At 39.9% G+C, this 15501-nt stretch overlaps 2 protein-coding genes across 4 annotated transcripts in view; one reads left to right on the forward strand and one right to left on the reverse strand.

Annotated features, from left to right (window-relative positions):
- The first annotated feature begins 360 nt into the window (after positions 1-360).
- On the forward strand, positions 361-9508 carry nudt12 (nudix (nucleoside diphosphate linked moiety X)-type motif 12). Of its 2 annotated transcripts, none has more exons than XM_063896939.1 (9): positions 361-473; positions 1722-1936; positions 3387-3690; positions 4315-4579; positions 5420-5587; positions 5863-5976; positions 6616-6815; positions 7503-7753; positions 9361-9508. In XM_063896939.1, exons 2-8 carry the CDS (start codon positions 1731-1733, stop codon positions 7608-7610), a joined length of 1365 nt encoding a protein of 454 aa, XP_063753009.1. In that variant the 5' UTR covers positions 361-473; positions 1722-1730; the 3' UTR covers positions 7611-7753; positions 9361-9508. The 2 variants fall into 2 exon arrangements, with proteins under 2 accessions (XP_063753009.1, XP_063753010.1); XM_063896940.1 differs by having other exon boundaries at positions 448-473; positions 1698-1936.
- The window catches only part of LOC134873385 (interleukin-6 receptor subunit beta), a 31278-nt gene continuing 25113 nt past the window's right edge, over positions 9337-15501 (reverse strand). The window contains exons 11-16 of one of the 2 annotated variants that reach the window (XM_063896937.1): positions 15246-15344; positions 14076-14216; positions 13160-13285; positions 12123-12207; positions 11792-11873; positions 9337-11300 (exon numbers count right to left, since the gene is read on the reverse strand). In XM_063896937.1, coding sequence (XP_063753007.1) covers positions 10776-11300; positions 11792-11873; positions 12123-12207; positions 13160-13285; positions 14076-14216; positions 15246-15344 — 1058 coding nt within the window. In that variant the 3' untranslated portion in view covers positions 9337-10775. Of the gene's footprint in view, positions 11301-11791; positions 11874-12122; positions 12208-13159; positions 13286-14075; positions 14244-15245; positions 15345-15501 lie in introns of both variants that reach the window. The other variant, XM_063896938.1, reaches the window with a different exon arrangement.

The raw sequence follows: 15501 nt of genomic DNA on the forward strand, positions 1-15501 counted from the left end.
AAACACAACAGCTAAAACAAAGGATGACGAATTAAGTTAAATAATAGGCAGGACTCTTATGGTATGGTAGCAAGTAGCTTATTTAAAAAAGAAACAAGTGCATATATAAAGTTAAACATAAAGAAATAATGTGACCAATAACATAAATAAAACTGGGGAGGATTGGGGATGTTTCTTTTACATTATTATCTTCTTTTTACTTCTACTACTTAACGTTAATAAAAACATACAGGCAAACAACAGTACACTTTGGAAACCTACAGAAATGGGTCTATCCTAACTTTTAAGCGGTTTGTCTCAAAAGCAAAACAAAGTGGCAAATTTCGCTCTGAGTATCAGAAATACGGTAGTTTAAGGATCACCTGAAGGCAGCACAGTTGTACAACGTCGTTGTTGCTCTTGAACGCAGCTTGTGACCTTTTATTCAAACTACTTTCTGGACGGAAGAGAAGCAGGAGCTGAGCTTAAAAAAGGTGAGACTCATTCATATTTACAAATGCTGTGTTCACTGAAGTTAGGAACAAATGGTAAAGGTATTTCCAGGACATAGACGGCATCAGAGAGACCGGAAGACTTTAAATAACGTCATCTGATCCTCTCAAGTTTACTGTAATCAAACACACAGGCTGATGTCCGTGTATTTCCAGCTGTGAAAAATACATTACCTACCTTAATATCATAACTGTCCTCACAGATAGCATACCGTGTGTTGCAGTCTGACTGATATCCCTATTGTGAGTGCTGTATCGCTTTGCATATAATCATTATTCTGTAGTGAACACTGTAACAATTGATTCAGTTTATTCATTATGTGAATATTAAAGCCGCAACACGTGTTTTGCACATAGACTGTTTTGCAAGCTGCTAATGTTTGCTGCATTTCGTAACAGTGTTATACCATTGGCTTAACTTAAGATTGATTGACAGCTGTTTGCACCAGTAAGGTTGAGGGAGACCAATATTTAAAGTCACAGAGTCAAATTAATGTTTATCTTCTTTATTTTAATCTTTAATTTAATTTAATAATTTATAAGTATTATAGGTAGCAGTTAACAGCATAGTTTTGTTTCATTCAATATGTGTTTAGCCATTAAAAAACAACATTTTCAAATGTGTCAAAATTGTAAATATATTAAACTGTATATGTGTTTATATGACTCATTTTCCAGTGTTCCGAAGCCCGCCAAAATTATAGTCAGAGAAATGTCCCATTTAACGGAAATTCTGTACAATCAATTGCTCGGAAAAGACACAATCTCTAGCAACAATTCAATTGTATACTCCTGTTTAATTACTCCATAAATACTGTTATTACTATATTTACTTTAGCTTTTTATACCTGTCACTTTCACATACTTTGATAATACTACACTTTACCCTGCAATTGTTGTTAGATGCTAACTACATTTCATTTCTTGTATTCTGTGCAATAAAGCAAATCTAATCTCATCAAATCTACAGTAGTAAAATGCAACATCCAGATCCATGCAGCAGTAATGTTATTTACAGAAAAATCATAAAGTAAAAAAGATAACTGAACATTTCTTCGGAAAAATTAGCTATTTCTTTATGTTTATTCTTGTCGTATTAGGACTTGTTCTTAAGAACATTTTCTGAATATATTTTACAACCACCGTTTACATTGTAGTTTAGATAACTGAATAACATGTATTCATTCTGATTTCATATTTCAAAAGGAGATTTTTTATTTTGTTACCCAGGCAGCTGGAATGACGAGCCTCCAACTGAGTGCGAAGGAGGAGATGGTGGAGAGGTTTCTGGATGCCGCTGCCAGAGGAGACCTGAACCAGGTGTCCACGATGCTGTCCCAAAGCTCCTCGCTCATCAAACAGACAGGATACAGCGGCTGGACAGCGCTGATGCTCGGGGCTCGCAACGGACATTACCCTGTAGTGGAGGCGCTGCTGGCACATGGGTAAAGAGCTGATATAAGGAGAAAACTGAAAACTAAAAATACTTACTCCCAAAAAAGATATTGGATATACCACTTAAATGTGGCTTCACCACATTTAAAGCAAAGTTATGAAGATAAACTTAATATTTGTACTTAAAGGTCCCATATTGTGGCTGTTTTTACTGATCATAATTCCATTGTTGAGGTGTACTAGAATTGATTTACATTGTTCAATGTTCCAAAATCACATTGGTTTTCTCATACAGCATCTCTGTATAGTATCTCTATTCACCCTCTGTCCTAACGCCTTGTCGGAGCTCCTGCTCCCCTCCCTATGAGTGTGCTCTGATTGGTCAGCTCGCCCACTCTGTTATGAATGGTCAACAACCAGAGAGGCTCCGCCTCTGTCTAACAGTGCTTTTCCAGCCTTCCCGTCACAACTGAGCATCAGTTTATGTACAATGACGGCGGTACAGCCATATATGTTTGAACCGGACCCCGATCCAGAAAATGACACTGTCCAACGTGATGGACCTTATCCACCGTCCCACAGTAGACTGGAGCAGCCAGTTTCACAGTGGAACGTTTTTAGTTTGTATCGCTCTTACATTTCAGATGTTAGAACTGAAACAAAGTAGGAACAGCCTCGTCCTTCAGTACTGCACGCTTTGCATATTGGCATCAACCTGTGCAAGGTTTTTGAAGCTGTCCTCCGTGAAATGCCGGGCACACAGTACAGTACTTCGAACCGTTGAAGGAACAGTGTTAAAATACATTTCAACCACTGACTTTTTGTGGTACTGCCTTCGGTAAAACAAACAGATGACACTTCCCCTCACATTTCAGGGCACAGTACTTCCTTGACATTTCAGCCTTCCAACAGTAAATGGTGGGTTGGCAGAGGGTGGGCCTATCGGTCTATAGCTATGGGCGTGCCAACTTGCCGATTGGTCTCCAGGTTTAGTGACGTCAATAGCAACCGGAAGAATAAAATGGAAAAAGAAAAATCTCCAACGAGGCGTGGGAGGGCAGCATAGACACGTCTTTTCTGCTTTAGAGTTTTACTCACTACAGGGTGTACTTTGAGGGTTTGAGACTGCAGACCGTTTACCTGCAGAAAAAGCTACATAACACGAAAGGACGGGTTATAACTGGAAAAGCATAATAGGGGACCTTTAAAGAATAAAAAATACTTAAAAGCTGTTGACGGGGGAAAAATTGTAAGTTGATCGTTTTAATTGTTGCAGTGTAGTTTTATTTTTTTGCTTGGCTTTAGTAATGTACACAGTGGTAACAGAAGTACGGTGGCTGATGGGAAAACGACTTGAACGGCCCAAATCACTTCCACTAGAAGAAACGCAATAGTTACAAAAACGATGCAAAATACAAAATATTTGTGTTCCACCTCACTTCATTCCTTACAGATGCATCACGTATCCTAAAATCTCTATCTTTGTTTTGGATCCTCGAGCTGTGACAAGTTCTCCGTGAACAGCTCGTCACAGACCGCCTACGATATCGCCAAGTTCTGGGGCCACAGACACATCTCTAATCTGCTGGGCCGCACGGATGACGGAAGCCAGCGGGTCCTGCCGGGGGCTGACCTCCACCAGCAGGAGAACTACTTCAGCAGAGAGACGCTGGACCGGCTCAGCGCCAAGAGGACCGACAAGGTCTGGTTGGAGGATAAACAGAGCGGCCCAAACACAGTCTACCTCCTGTTCTCCAACTGTAGCCCCATGGTCACGAGCCTGCAGGAGGACGACAACGCAGGGGTGTGTAACTGAAGGCAAATGTTGGTAATCTACTTGAATCGAACCATCACGTTTGAAAATAAGTTTTGGTGATCTGTTAAGCTTTTACTGTGTTTCATGTGAATGCAGATTTAGCTGTTAAAGCATTCAGCTGTACGCATCTGAAAACAATATAGTAGTTTGTTGTGAAGTCTTCCAAGTAGCCACTAGCTAGTTGAAGTGACAGTTTAGTCAGTTTGTCTTTCGTTTTGGTACCACTTTACATTAAGACTACCCTTATAAAGGAATCATAAAGGGTTTATAATTATTAACACTTTATTAATCATTAAGCACCATTTATAACCAGTTCTAACATAGTTTTCATACATCAACACAGGTTCACTATTTGGCAAGATGACTAAGCCTTATATTGGCTACCTAGCTTACTCCGTCTTCATCATCAGCCAACGTCCATGGTATCTGTTGATCACTGAGTTGATTCTCCCCCCATCCACCTTGGTGCTTTGTTTACCTCGTGTCTTATAAAAGCTTATTAATGATTTATAAAGTGTTCACAACCTAATTATTAAATGAATTACAAGGTATTCCTAAACCCTTATTGTAAATATGTACCTTAGTTTAATCTAATGGTTGTGATTCCAACAGGGTGAGAACCAGCTGTGTCGGTTCAGATATGAGACAGTTAAAGATCTTCTCCAGAAACCTGCGACTGTGCTTATCTTCCTGGGGGTGGAGAAGAGGAAGAAACCCTCCTCTCAGACAGTAGATGGTATGCGAGAGCCACCTGCTTGGTTTGCCGTCAACACTGACGAAGACTCTGCTGAACTTCTTAAACGCTGCAGAGAAAAGAACTGCTGCTTCCCAAAGACGCCCAACAGAGACCTGCTGAAGTTCAGCGAGGAAGAGGCAGGTGAGGAACATGCAGTCTCTGTTTACACCAACAGATTGTATTATTGTATGATAAAATACTCTAAAACCACCTAACTCCGTACTGACTTCAAAGAAGGACAGATTTGATAACGTGTAGATGCCGATGGTCCCTCCTGAACCATAAAAGCTATATACAAATTAGGGCTGACAATCAATAAAAATATCTCATGGCAATTATGATTTCAACTTGGGATTAATTGCAATTAGTTGCAAATGAATCACAGTTTCTATCTGTTTTAAATGTACCTTTTTAAAAGGAAATTTTATTTGAGGTAATCGGCCTGCAAGCGGTAGCCACAAATTGTAGTGCGGTTACTCAAGTACTGTACTTCTTCTATCTTGGGGCGCTTGTACTTTATCTGAGTATGTTCAATTTATGCAATTTTATACCACAACTGGTGTGTGTAGGACGTGGCGTACACGTTGTAACTCGATTAACATCAACAGTAAATATAACTTTGATGTTCTGGAGAGAACCATCTGGCGGGGCTTTGAGTTAAGGTAGCATAAAGTTGCATCTTTCCTGAAATGGGCTATCAGCTCTGCTTATTTTAGCTACAGTGGCCTTGGCAGAAATGTTTGAGAAGTGGTCACTTACTGGTTAACGCAGCCAGACAGGATGATGCTGCCACCATGAAGTGACAAGACTATTTGCATTTGAACATGTATTACATGTTGGCATCGCTGACGGGCCATGAATTAAACATTATAAAACTGAATTTGTGGACCATATAAAATCTGACCACAGGCCTTGATTGGCCCCCCCAGACTTAAGCCTGAACTAAATGAATAACCCTTGTTCCCTCTCTTGGTCGTGCAGGAATTGTAGCTCAAGCTCGATCGGTGTTGGCCTGGCACAGCCGCTACAGCTTTTGTCCGACATGTGGCAGCAGCACCAGGGTGGAGGAGGGCGGATACAAGAGGAGCTGCCTGAACTCAGACTGCAGGAGCCTCAAGGGGGTTCATAACACATGCTACCCACGAGTCGGTACAGAGCTCCAAACCTAATCAGCTTTTTATTAATGCTTTAAATACTCAGTGTAGAAGTCTGCAGATTATTGAGCTGTGCAAAAACACAAGTTGGGAAAGCACACATCTCAATTCCATAGACTCATGCATTTAGGCTGATGAGGGAACATGTAAAATGTGCAGGTCACGTGTGGTTGAAAACACTTTTCACCTATGAATGCAGTACATATGTAGATTTCCATAGTTTATGATTTTTTTGTAAGAGGTTTAAAATGAAGCTGTGTGTGTTTTCAGACCCAGTGGTCATCATGCTGGTGATCCACCCTGATGGAAACCAGTGTTTACTGGGAAGAAAGAAGATTTTCCCTGTTGGCATGTTCTCCTGTCTGGCTGGATTCATAGAGCCTGGTAAACATCACACTACATTGACTTACCCAAACCTTAACGTTAAATCTACGCCTCAAAGCTTGCTCTACAAAGCTACTAACCAAAGTACGGACCCATGCAAACACGCTACAACAATCCAAAACACTTCCATTTGGAGAAACATGCTGCACATTCAAAATCATTGTAAATATAACACAAATGTGCCAAAACACATGCGACTGAAGAAACATCTTCACCAACTAGACAACACATGGAGCGAGTTTACTTACAGTGCTGCATAAACAAAATGCTGTAATAAGCTCACAAGACAACAGAAACGGGGACACAAAGTGATGCACATAGCTGGGACTGGAACGTTTGTTGACGTTCGGGGATTATAAAGTTGTCCAACTGTTGGCAGAGTTAGCAGTTTTATAATTGTCAATGTTTCGGCAGTATATTTGCAATGAGTGGGTGCGCTACGTTAGCTAGCTAGATTACAGCAGATCTGAAATAATGCGATCACATTGTTAAAATAAGACAATCAAACTTTTTCAAACTTTTTTCATTTGCATCGTTTTTGAAACTGTAGCAAGTTCCCCGTAATATAAATGTTGTGGGCTGTTGTAGCACGTTTGCAGCTGTCGGCCACCGTACGCTTACTTCAACCCCTTCCTGCAGGGGAGACGTTGGAGGAGGCGGTGAGGAGGGAGGTTGAGGAGGAGAGCGGAGTGAAGGTCGGGCCCGTTCAGTACATCTCCTGCCAGCCATGGCCGATGCCCTCCAATCTCATGATTGGCTGCCTGGCTGTTGCCATATCGACTGACATCAAAGTGGACGAGAAGGAGATCGAGGAAGCTCGGTGGTTTCAACGGCAACAGGTTCTAACATTAGAAATTCTACTATAAACACTGCTGCTGCTGTTCATAATAACAACAGTGAGATATTAATAGTTATACATACTAATATAGCACTTTAAAATTTAGCAGTAATTTTGGGAGGTTATGGCTCACTGTCATCAAGATGGTTCAGCTGTTGTCTCTGATACAAATTATATTATTTAAACTATAATTTTAGGGGTTTTTGTTTTTTTTTGCACATATTAGAGAAAACATTCACATTTAAATTAAAATTATCACATTTACAGGACATATTACTAATCATATTTTATAATAACACAATTATGAATTAATAATGTGAACAAATCTTAATAGATAGAAAATGAATCTTCTACAAAGTCGTTTCTTCTTTCTGAAGTAACACAAATATTTATTTTACAATTCAAACTATTACTTTCATCACAATGAACAAACTCAAAATATTACAAACTTAAGCAACTCATAAAACGTCAACACCGCTTGGAAAATATTAAAACGTATATTTTCCTTCTTGGACTGTCATGCAGAATAATGTGGTGGATTCTGTATGATAGCAGAGTAGAAGTGTGAATGGGGAGTCTGAGGAAAGGCTAACAATATTGCTGTTTTCTGAGCAAAAGAATATAAAATCATTTATTTTTTAAATACTGCTTTTGATTCTAACTGTAAATCATTTTTTCCCCGGCTTAGGTGATTGACTCTTTCAGAGGAACCCGTCCAGCCTTCACCATTCCTCCCAGGCAGACCATCGCCCACCAGCTGATCCGACACTGGATCGGCATGAACTCTAACCTCTAACCTCCAACCTTTAGCACTTAACTTCCAGACCATAAGGTGGATCTATGAACCAGAAGCAGTCAGAACTATTGCTACTTTATTAACCAAACCAGCTACATTACCGTTGAGCCAGATTCGGCTGCCTGTACAGGACACAGTGTGTATACAGTGGGGCAAAAAAGTATTTAGTCAGCCACCAATTGTGCAAGTTCTCCCATTTAAAAAGATGAGAGAGGCCTGTAATTTTCATCATAGGCATACCTCAACTATGAGAGACAGAATGAGAAAAAAAAATCCAGAAAATCACATTGTAGGATTTTTAATGAATTAATTGGTAAATTCCTCGGTAAAATAAGTATTTGGTCACCTACAAACAAGCAAGATTTCTGGCTCTCACAGACCTGTAACTTCTTCTTTAAGAGGCTCCTCTGTCCTCCACTCGTTACCTGTATTAATGGCACCTTTTTGAACTCGTTATCAGTATAAAAGACACCTGTCCACAACCTCAAACAGTCATACTCCAAACTCCACTATGGCCAAGACCAAAGAGCTGTCAAAGGAGACCAGAGACAAAATTGTAGACCTGCACCAGGCTGGGAAAACTGAATCTGCAATAGGTAAGCAGCTTGGTGTGAAGAAATCAACTGTGGGAGCAATTATTAGAAAATGGAAGACATACAAGACCACTGCTAATCTCCCTCGATCTGGGGCTCCACGCAGGATCTCACCCCGTGGGGTCAAAATGATCACAAGAACGGTGAGCAAAAATCCCAGAACCACACGGGGGGACCTAGTGAATGACCTGCAGAGAGCTGGGACCAAAGTCACAGAGGCTACCATCAGTAACACACTACGCCGCCAGGGACTTAAATCCTGCAGTTCCAGACGTGTCCCCCTGCTTAAGCCAGTACATGTCCAGGCCCGTCTGAAGTTTGCTAGAGGGCATTTGGATGATCCAGAAGAGGATTGGGAGAATGTCATATGGTCAGATGAAACCAAAATATAACTTTTTGGTAAAAACTAAACTCGTCGTGTTTGGAGGAGAAAGAATGCAGAGTTGCATCCAAAGAACACCATACCTACTGTGAAGCATGGGGGTGGAAACATCATGCTTTGGTGCTGCTTTTCTGCAAAGGGACCAGGACGACTGATCCGTGTAAAGGAAAGAATGAATGGGGCCATGTATCGTGAGATTTTGAGTGAAAACCTCCTTCCATCAGCAAGGGCACTGAAGATGAAGCGTGGCTGGGTCTTTCAGCATGACAATGATCCCAAACACACCGCCAGGGCAACGAAGGAGTGGCTTCGTAAGAAGCATTTCAAGGTCCTGGAGTGGCCTAGCCAGTCTCCAGATCTCAACCCCATAGAAAATCTTTGGAGGGAGTTGAAAGTCCGTGTTGCCCAGCGACAGCCCCAAAACATCACTGCTTTAGAGGAGATCTGCATGGAGGAATGGGCCAAAATACCAGCAACAGTGTGTGGAAACCTTGTGAAGACTTACAGAAAACGTTTGACCTCTGTCATTGCCAACAAAGGGTATATAACAAAGTATTGAGATGAACTTTTGTTATTGACCAAATACTTATTTTCCACAATAATTTGAAAATAAATTCTTTAAAAATCCTACAATGTGATTTTCTGGATTTATTTTTCTCATTCTGTCTCTCATAGTTGAGGTATACCTATGATAAAAATTACAGGCCTCTCTCATCTTTTTAAATGGGAGAACTTGCACAATTGGTGGCTGACTAAATACTTTTTTGCCCCACTGTATGTGTTTTGTTGTCACCGTTAAATCCAAATCATTTGAACGCACCGCTCCTATGTGTGTAGCCTGTACAACACCTGCAGAGAAAGACGAAGACAGAACTGTTAAAGATGGGAAAGATGATCAACAATAAACCTTTACTTGAAAGTAACAGCCATCTCCGATTTTCAGTTTTGAACTTCGACTCAGAATGTGATGATGGTTTGAGTATAATGCAACTGCACAAAGTTAAGGACACTTTTGCAAAACATTTGAATCTATAATTAGACAAAAACAGCGATACTGGGATATAAAACTATTGAACAAATCTAGACCAACCATTATTGCGGCAATCCTATACTTGATGTTTTTTTGGCTACAGTGTAAAAATGTGTTATTGCATACAAACGTTGCCAGCTAGCAAGCTTTTGTCACTTCCAGCAGCTGGTGCAATCCAAGAAAACGCTACAGGTTGAAATGTACGCACTTCATAACAGTGCAAGACATGCAGTGTACTAAGGGAGGGATCCTAATTGAGACTCAGAACTACTCTTTGCAACCACTTAAAGGGTTACCAACAGTCAGCATTCATTCATTAACCCCCACACTCATGCAGAGGTAAATGCTACCAGACCAGGTCCTACTTGCTCATGAGAAACGATAAACATTCACTCAAACACCATCTGCCTTCAGGAGAAATTTGGGGTTTAGTGTCTTGCCAAAGGACAGCTTGGTACGTTGACCGTAGGTGCCAGGGATCAACGATCAATCAACCAGCATTCCAATTGGCTGACGTTCACTCTAGATTGGTTCCCTATTAGCCAAGTCTAAGCCAGGAAGATAAATTGATTGAATATTATCTAGGATTGACTGCTATTTAGAAACTATTTCCATTGCTTGCTGCTCAGAGTAATAAGTGATCACAGTCTATGGACAGTTAGCTTGATGCTAATTATCCACATGACATCAGCAATACGCAGATGTGAGAGTATGATGTCATCTGGAGACTTTTAGCTACTTTTTGAGACAGTGCTAGCTATTTTGATAGAAAAAAGGCAGACAATTCTAGATGCATCAACTACTTGGTTAAAAATGGTTATCTAGCTCAAAGTGAGAAGCCCAGATAGCCTACATGCTAGAGCCTCCCATCTAATCAAACCCTTGTCCTAATTGCACAGGTCCAGTGTTTGCATCTGACCTGCAGAACTTTGCTCTAGTGTAAAATTAGGATTGTACTTCCTTATCAAATTCCAAGGTAATGTTTTTATTTGCTGTGTAATGGAAGTGAATATCTTTAAACCTCATCCCTTACTAGTCCTCCTGTGCCTTTGACTCAGCCTGCAGCACTGATGTTGTTTATTCAGTCTTTATCTGCAGTTTTCGAAGTGAGGCAACAGTGTTCTGTAAAATCAGTCTCACTGACCATAATAGAACAATGTTCACACATCTGTTTTCCCCAGAAAGGAAGACTTTACCACGTACTCTGACTCCCATGTTATCTGATCAACGCATCGGTTTGCCATTAATTCCAGAAAATGACATTTTAGAGTGGCTTCTGTCTGATGGCTTCTCGCAGAAAAGTCGTCTGGCTTGTGCTCTACCTCTGGAAAGCAGATGCCAACATCATTTTTTTGACTCGGTAGAGCAGCATCTGCCTCTCGGCTCTCCTCAGATCTGAAAACTCTTTCACATTTTTGACAATTCAATCCATAGTCAGCTTCATAGGACTGGAGAGGAATTAGTGGGTGTTTTGTTGTTACTGGAGCATCAGGAATATACTCTATGTCCACTTCCAGGGCTGACCGTTTAGTGCTGAGCTGGCTGATTGACAGCAGATCGTTTTCATGAAGGTCCTCTTCTGAGGAGTATTGAGGGTTTGGTCCAATCGTGATGAGACCATTCTCACCAAGTACATCCATCACCTGGAAATCTTCAATATGTAGGATGTTTCTCTCTGCAGTTTTCTGTTGAGTGGAATAATTGATTGGATTTGTATAAGGAAAGACACATTAATGTCCATTAACCTTTTGCAATAGAAAGAGTTGTATTTCAGTTTTTTATCTGATTTATTGAATGATGCAGATAATGCAATGATTTATTTTTTGGGGGGAGGTCAAATATTTGAATACTACATTAGGTGACAGGGAAGATTTATGTAATGAAATGAAGAGCTTAATAATGTCTGTCAATTGTCATTAAGCATAAGATTTAAAAATTACAAAATCACAAGATTAAATGGTTTAAAAAGTGAATTTTTTCGCAACATATATTGAACATTGAAATAATCCGTCGCATTTAAATGTTCACATAAAAATTGAGGGGAAAAAAGATTTAACATTTTAAACTGAATATGAGAAACGTATTAAACAGGATTGTCTCTTTGACGTTGTTTGGTTTGAATCTGAATCTGACTGAAGCCCAAAAGACATTAACACAGCAGTTTTAAGCAACTCACATGGTGATTAGGGTCCATCAGCCACCGGCCTGTTGAACTGCCCCGAGGACTGGAGATGGGTGGAAAGAAATACGACCTGCAGCTGCAGAGTAAAGGTGTTAAAGACGAAGAGAGAAAATAATCCTTGTTTTGAAAAGTTATGATCAGTGGGAAAAAAGCAACGTCACAAAGCTGAAACTGCTGTCATTTCTGAGCTTATGAAAAGCAACATTTTTTCACATAATGATGTAAAAAATAATGCATCCAATCACCAGCCACCAACCACTAAGCGTATTCACGTTTTATTTATTGGAGCCCTCAGATGTGGCCGTGTGTGTGTGTTTTGACTTACACAGTCCTGCACAGGATTGAGACTATGAATATGGTAACAGCCAGAAGCAGCAGAGGCGTTACTGTAGTCACCGCTAGCACCTCATCTGAAACGAAAAATTCTTGGTAATGTCAGAATCAAAGGATTACTAAATGTTTGTATTCCTCTTCATGAAATCACACTGCAGATACCACAGTAAACAAGAAACACTTGGACCATGGGGCACATACTTGTGGAATTGTGTGTTATTTTATTTATGCATTTCCTCCTGGATGTCTTGCCTGATCACAAAAGGTACAAAAAATACGTTTACGTAAATCCCTGTATAAACGAAATGTTGCAAAAAGCTCAAAACACAACGGAAACAGGGACAGTGACTTTATAATCCCTAAACATCAACAAGTGCTCCAAACTTTGTGCATCACTTTTTAGTGTCCCTGTTTCCGTTGTGTTTTCAGCTCCTTTTTTATTTGCAGTGTTTTGTTTATGCAGAGCTTTTTGTAAACCTTGCCCACTTTCCTCAAGATGGTGAATGTTTTCTTAATGCTGTGCATGTGTTGTCAAGTTCAACAAAATGTTGTTCAGGCATCGTAACTGATCTTTTTTTATCAATGAATTTAAACGTTGACTATTGGTGCTGTATAAAATATAAATATTTACCCAGTGAGATTTTGGGAAATTAATCATCAATAATGCCCATAGAGTATAATGACTAATTTAAGTTGAACATATAAAAAGTCAGGTATATTCATATTCAATTGAACTCAATACAGTTTTTAAAACCAGGAAAAGACAACCCTAATGCCATATAATGATATCCAAAAATGTGTTGTATTATATCCAAATAATGGTATGTTATATCAGCTCTTTAAGCACGATGGAGAGGAAATCTACCACATATAGCAAAAAAGGCCAAACATAACATCCTCTAAACAACAAATCATATCTTGTCCTAACTACTGTTTTAGGAAAGGAGATCACTTCTTAATATCCAACAGTTCAAATACACTGGGGACTTATAAATGGCATTTTGCTTTTGGAAAACAAGTTATACTCACCAAAGTTTGTTCTCACAGGGATGATGCTTCTAGTTTCATTATCAGCCAATAGGAGAAGAGAATACTCAGTGTTAGGTTTCAGGTTGATGAAGGTGAGCTGCCTTTGGTCCGGCCACAGCGACAGAGCTGAAAGGAGAAAACAGGCTCTTTATCCACTGATGGATCATCAAACAACTTGGAAATGTGACTAAAGAAACATTTACAGTCAAGTTTTAAAATAATGAACCAACAGATTCACTTTTAGCTTCCAAACAGCAGTGCGGAAATACATTGCTTTGTCTCAATTCATCTTCATCCGTACTTACGCTTGCTATTTTGAGCGCCTTATGATATCATTAAGTTTTATATAAGATAGTGTGTATTTTGAGCGAGTTACCGGAGTGGGAGTTCCTAATAAAAAGGTATTTTAATGTTTCAGTTTGAAATTCAGAGCAGAAGGTTTGCCTCCACAAAGCTCTCAACTGGTGGCTAGCAGCTAACAATGCTAGCAGCTAACAATGCTAGCAGCTAACAGGGCTAACATGAATTGTTTGGTTCAGAGGAAGCGCTGTTGTACGCAGGGGCTTTAGCCGCCTGGGACTTTTAAACCCACCAATTTGGGGGCTCCTTTGGAAAATTGATCTCTTTCGTTTGTCGAAAAAATACCTGGAACCTGCAATCTATTATTAATTTCAGATTGAATGTTGCAAAAAATGTAACTTTTTGGGAGTTTCCAGAAGCAGCAAGGCACACTGGATGCCCCTGATTTGCATAAAGTAACCTATACCTCAACTTGATGCAACTTACTAGTAGACAGCATGACGCACATTCTCTCTGTAACCACAATATGGTGCGACCAGAATGCATTTGCATGGCTGCCAACACCCATGATTATAACATCTTCGTCTATGAAGACACGGTTTAGAAGAACACCTACTTTGTCTCTCTGAGTCTCTCCTCAGTCTCACTCTATATCTCTTCTCTGTGACTGATTCAGCCTTCCTTTGCCACACCCACTCCACTTTTACTGTCGTCTTGGTCACGGTCACTACCTTCAGTTGTACCGCCTCCACAAGAGCTGAGAAAACACACAAAAAAACAAGTCCTGTTGGACGTCAGTGTGAAGGTTTTTCGGTCCTGTAGATGATGTTTTTGTGACAATCCATGTATTGTAAATTCACATATTAGTTGGAACCCAATATTCCATTCATAAAAGGGTTGTATAATATCCAATTCACACAATAACTCTCATTCTGAATATGATGATGTGGTGACAAAGCTTTTTTCCATCTTCCGACCCAAGTTAGCAAATTATGTTCAGTGCAGTATTCTTCGGTAGAAGTGCCAATAATTTGTCTAATACTATCATGCTCCTCTTTGATTCCAAATCTGTTAAAGAAAGACACTTTTGTTTCTGGTATGCATTAAATGTATGTATCGTCAAGTTTTCTCTACTAACATAGTAAAAAAAACTGATAGAAGTGTAACTTTATCTGAATCATTTCTTTCAAACCTTTTTTTCAATTGATTAAAAAGTCCTTTCTAATGCCAAAGAGAAAAAGCCACGAGATTCTTCTCAATCTCTCTTTTTTTGTTTCTTCCAACATTTTTTCAAACTAATTATAGGAGCTAATTAGCGTTCCAGGTATAAAGGTAGGAAACAGCGTTTGTTGATGCGGGTTCCACCAGAAGGCCAAACTGTTTTTGAACACACACACATGGGCATACATTCACAAACAAACATGCAAAAAAACATTTGTTTAGGCTGCGCCGTCAGAGCTGGAAGTGCTGGTTTAGCCTCTACAATTAAGCCAAAAACTGTTTTGCTTTCCCACGGAACATGCATCAAAAAAGATTGGTTCCTACCTTTACACTTGGAGCGTTAATTGGCTTGTACACTAATATTCTCTGTACATACACACATGAGACTGGGAGAATTTTGCAAACGTCCACCTTCAGTTTCCTATTCTAATATCCATTCATTACAAATGGCCTGCTGAGTAGGTAGATAAGGTGTTTGCTGAGGGTGGACATTGCGGGTTGGGCTGGATTATTATGTTGCTTTGTTCAAAAGTGTGGATGCAATCATCATCACAACCATGTTCACCTCCCTGCTGCAGACTGGCAGGCAGCGACTGAGGAGATCCACACTGCTGGTTATAGACGGGGAACACAGTAATCAGGTAGGACTCTTCAGGGTCAACATCTGTAAACACACCACACACTGTTAGTTCACATACTGTACATAGAACCAACTGTTTATGTTCTCAAAATGATGCTCATCTCCTCAACTGTGACATGTCTCCATGCTTTAATGATCAAAAAGCTCTTTATGTTTCTCATACTGCCTGTGCTGCAGCACC

This window comes from Eleginops maclovinus, chromosome 12 (genome assembly GCF_036324505.1).
Source record: "Eleginops maclovinus isolate JMC-PN-2008 ecotype Puerto Natales chromosome 12, JC_Emac_rtc_rv5, whole genome shotgun sequence".
Lineage (NCBI taxonomy): Eukaryota > Metazoa > Chordata > Actinopteri > Perciformes > Eleginopidae > Eleginops > Eleginops maclovinus.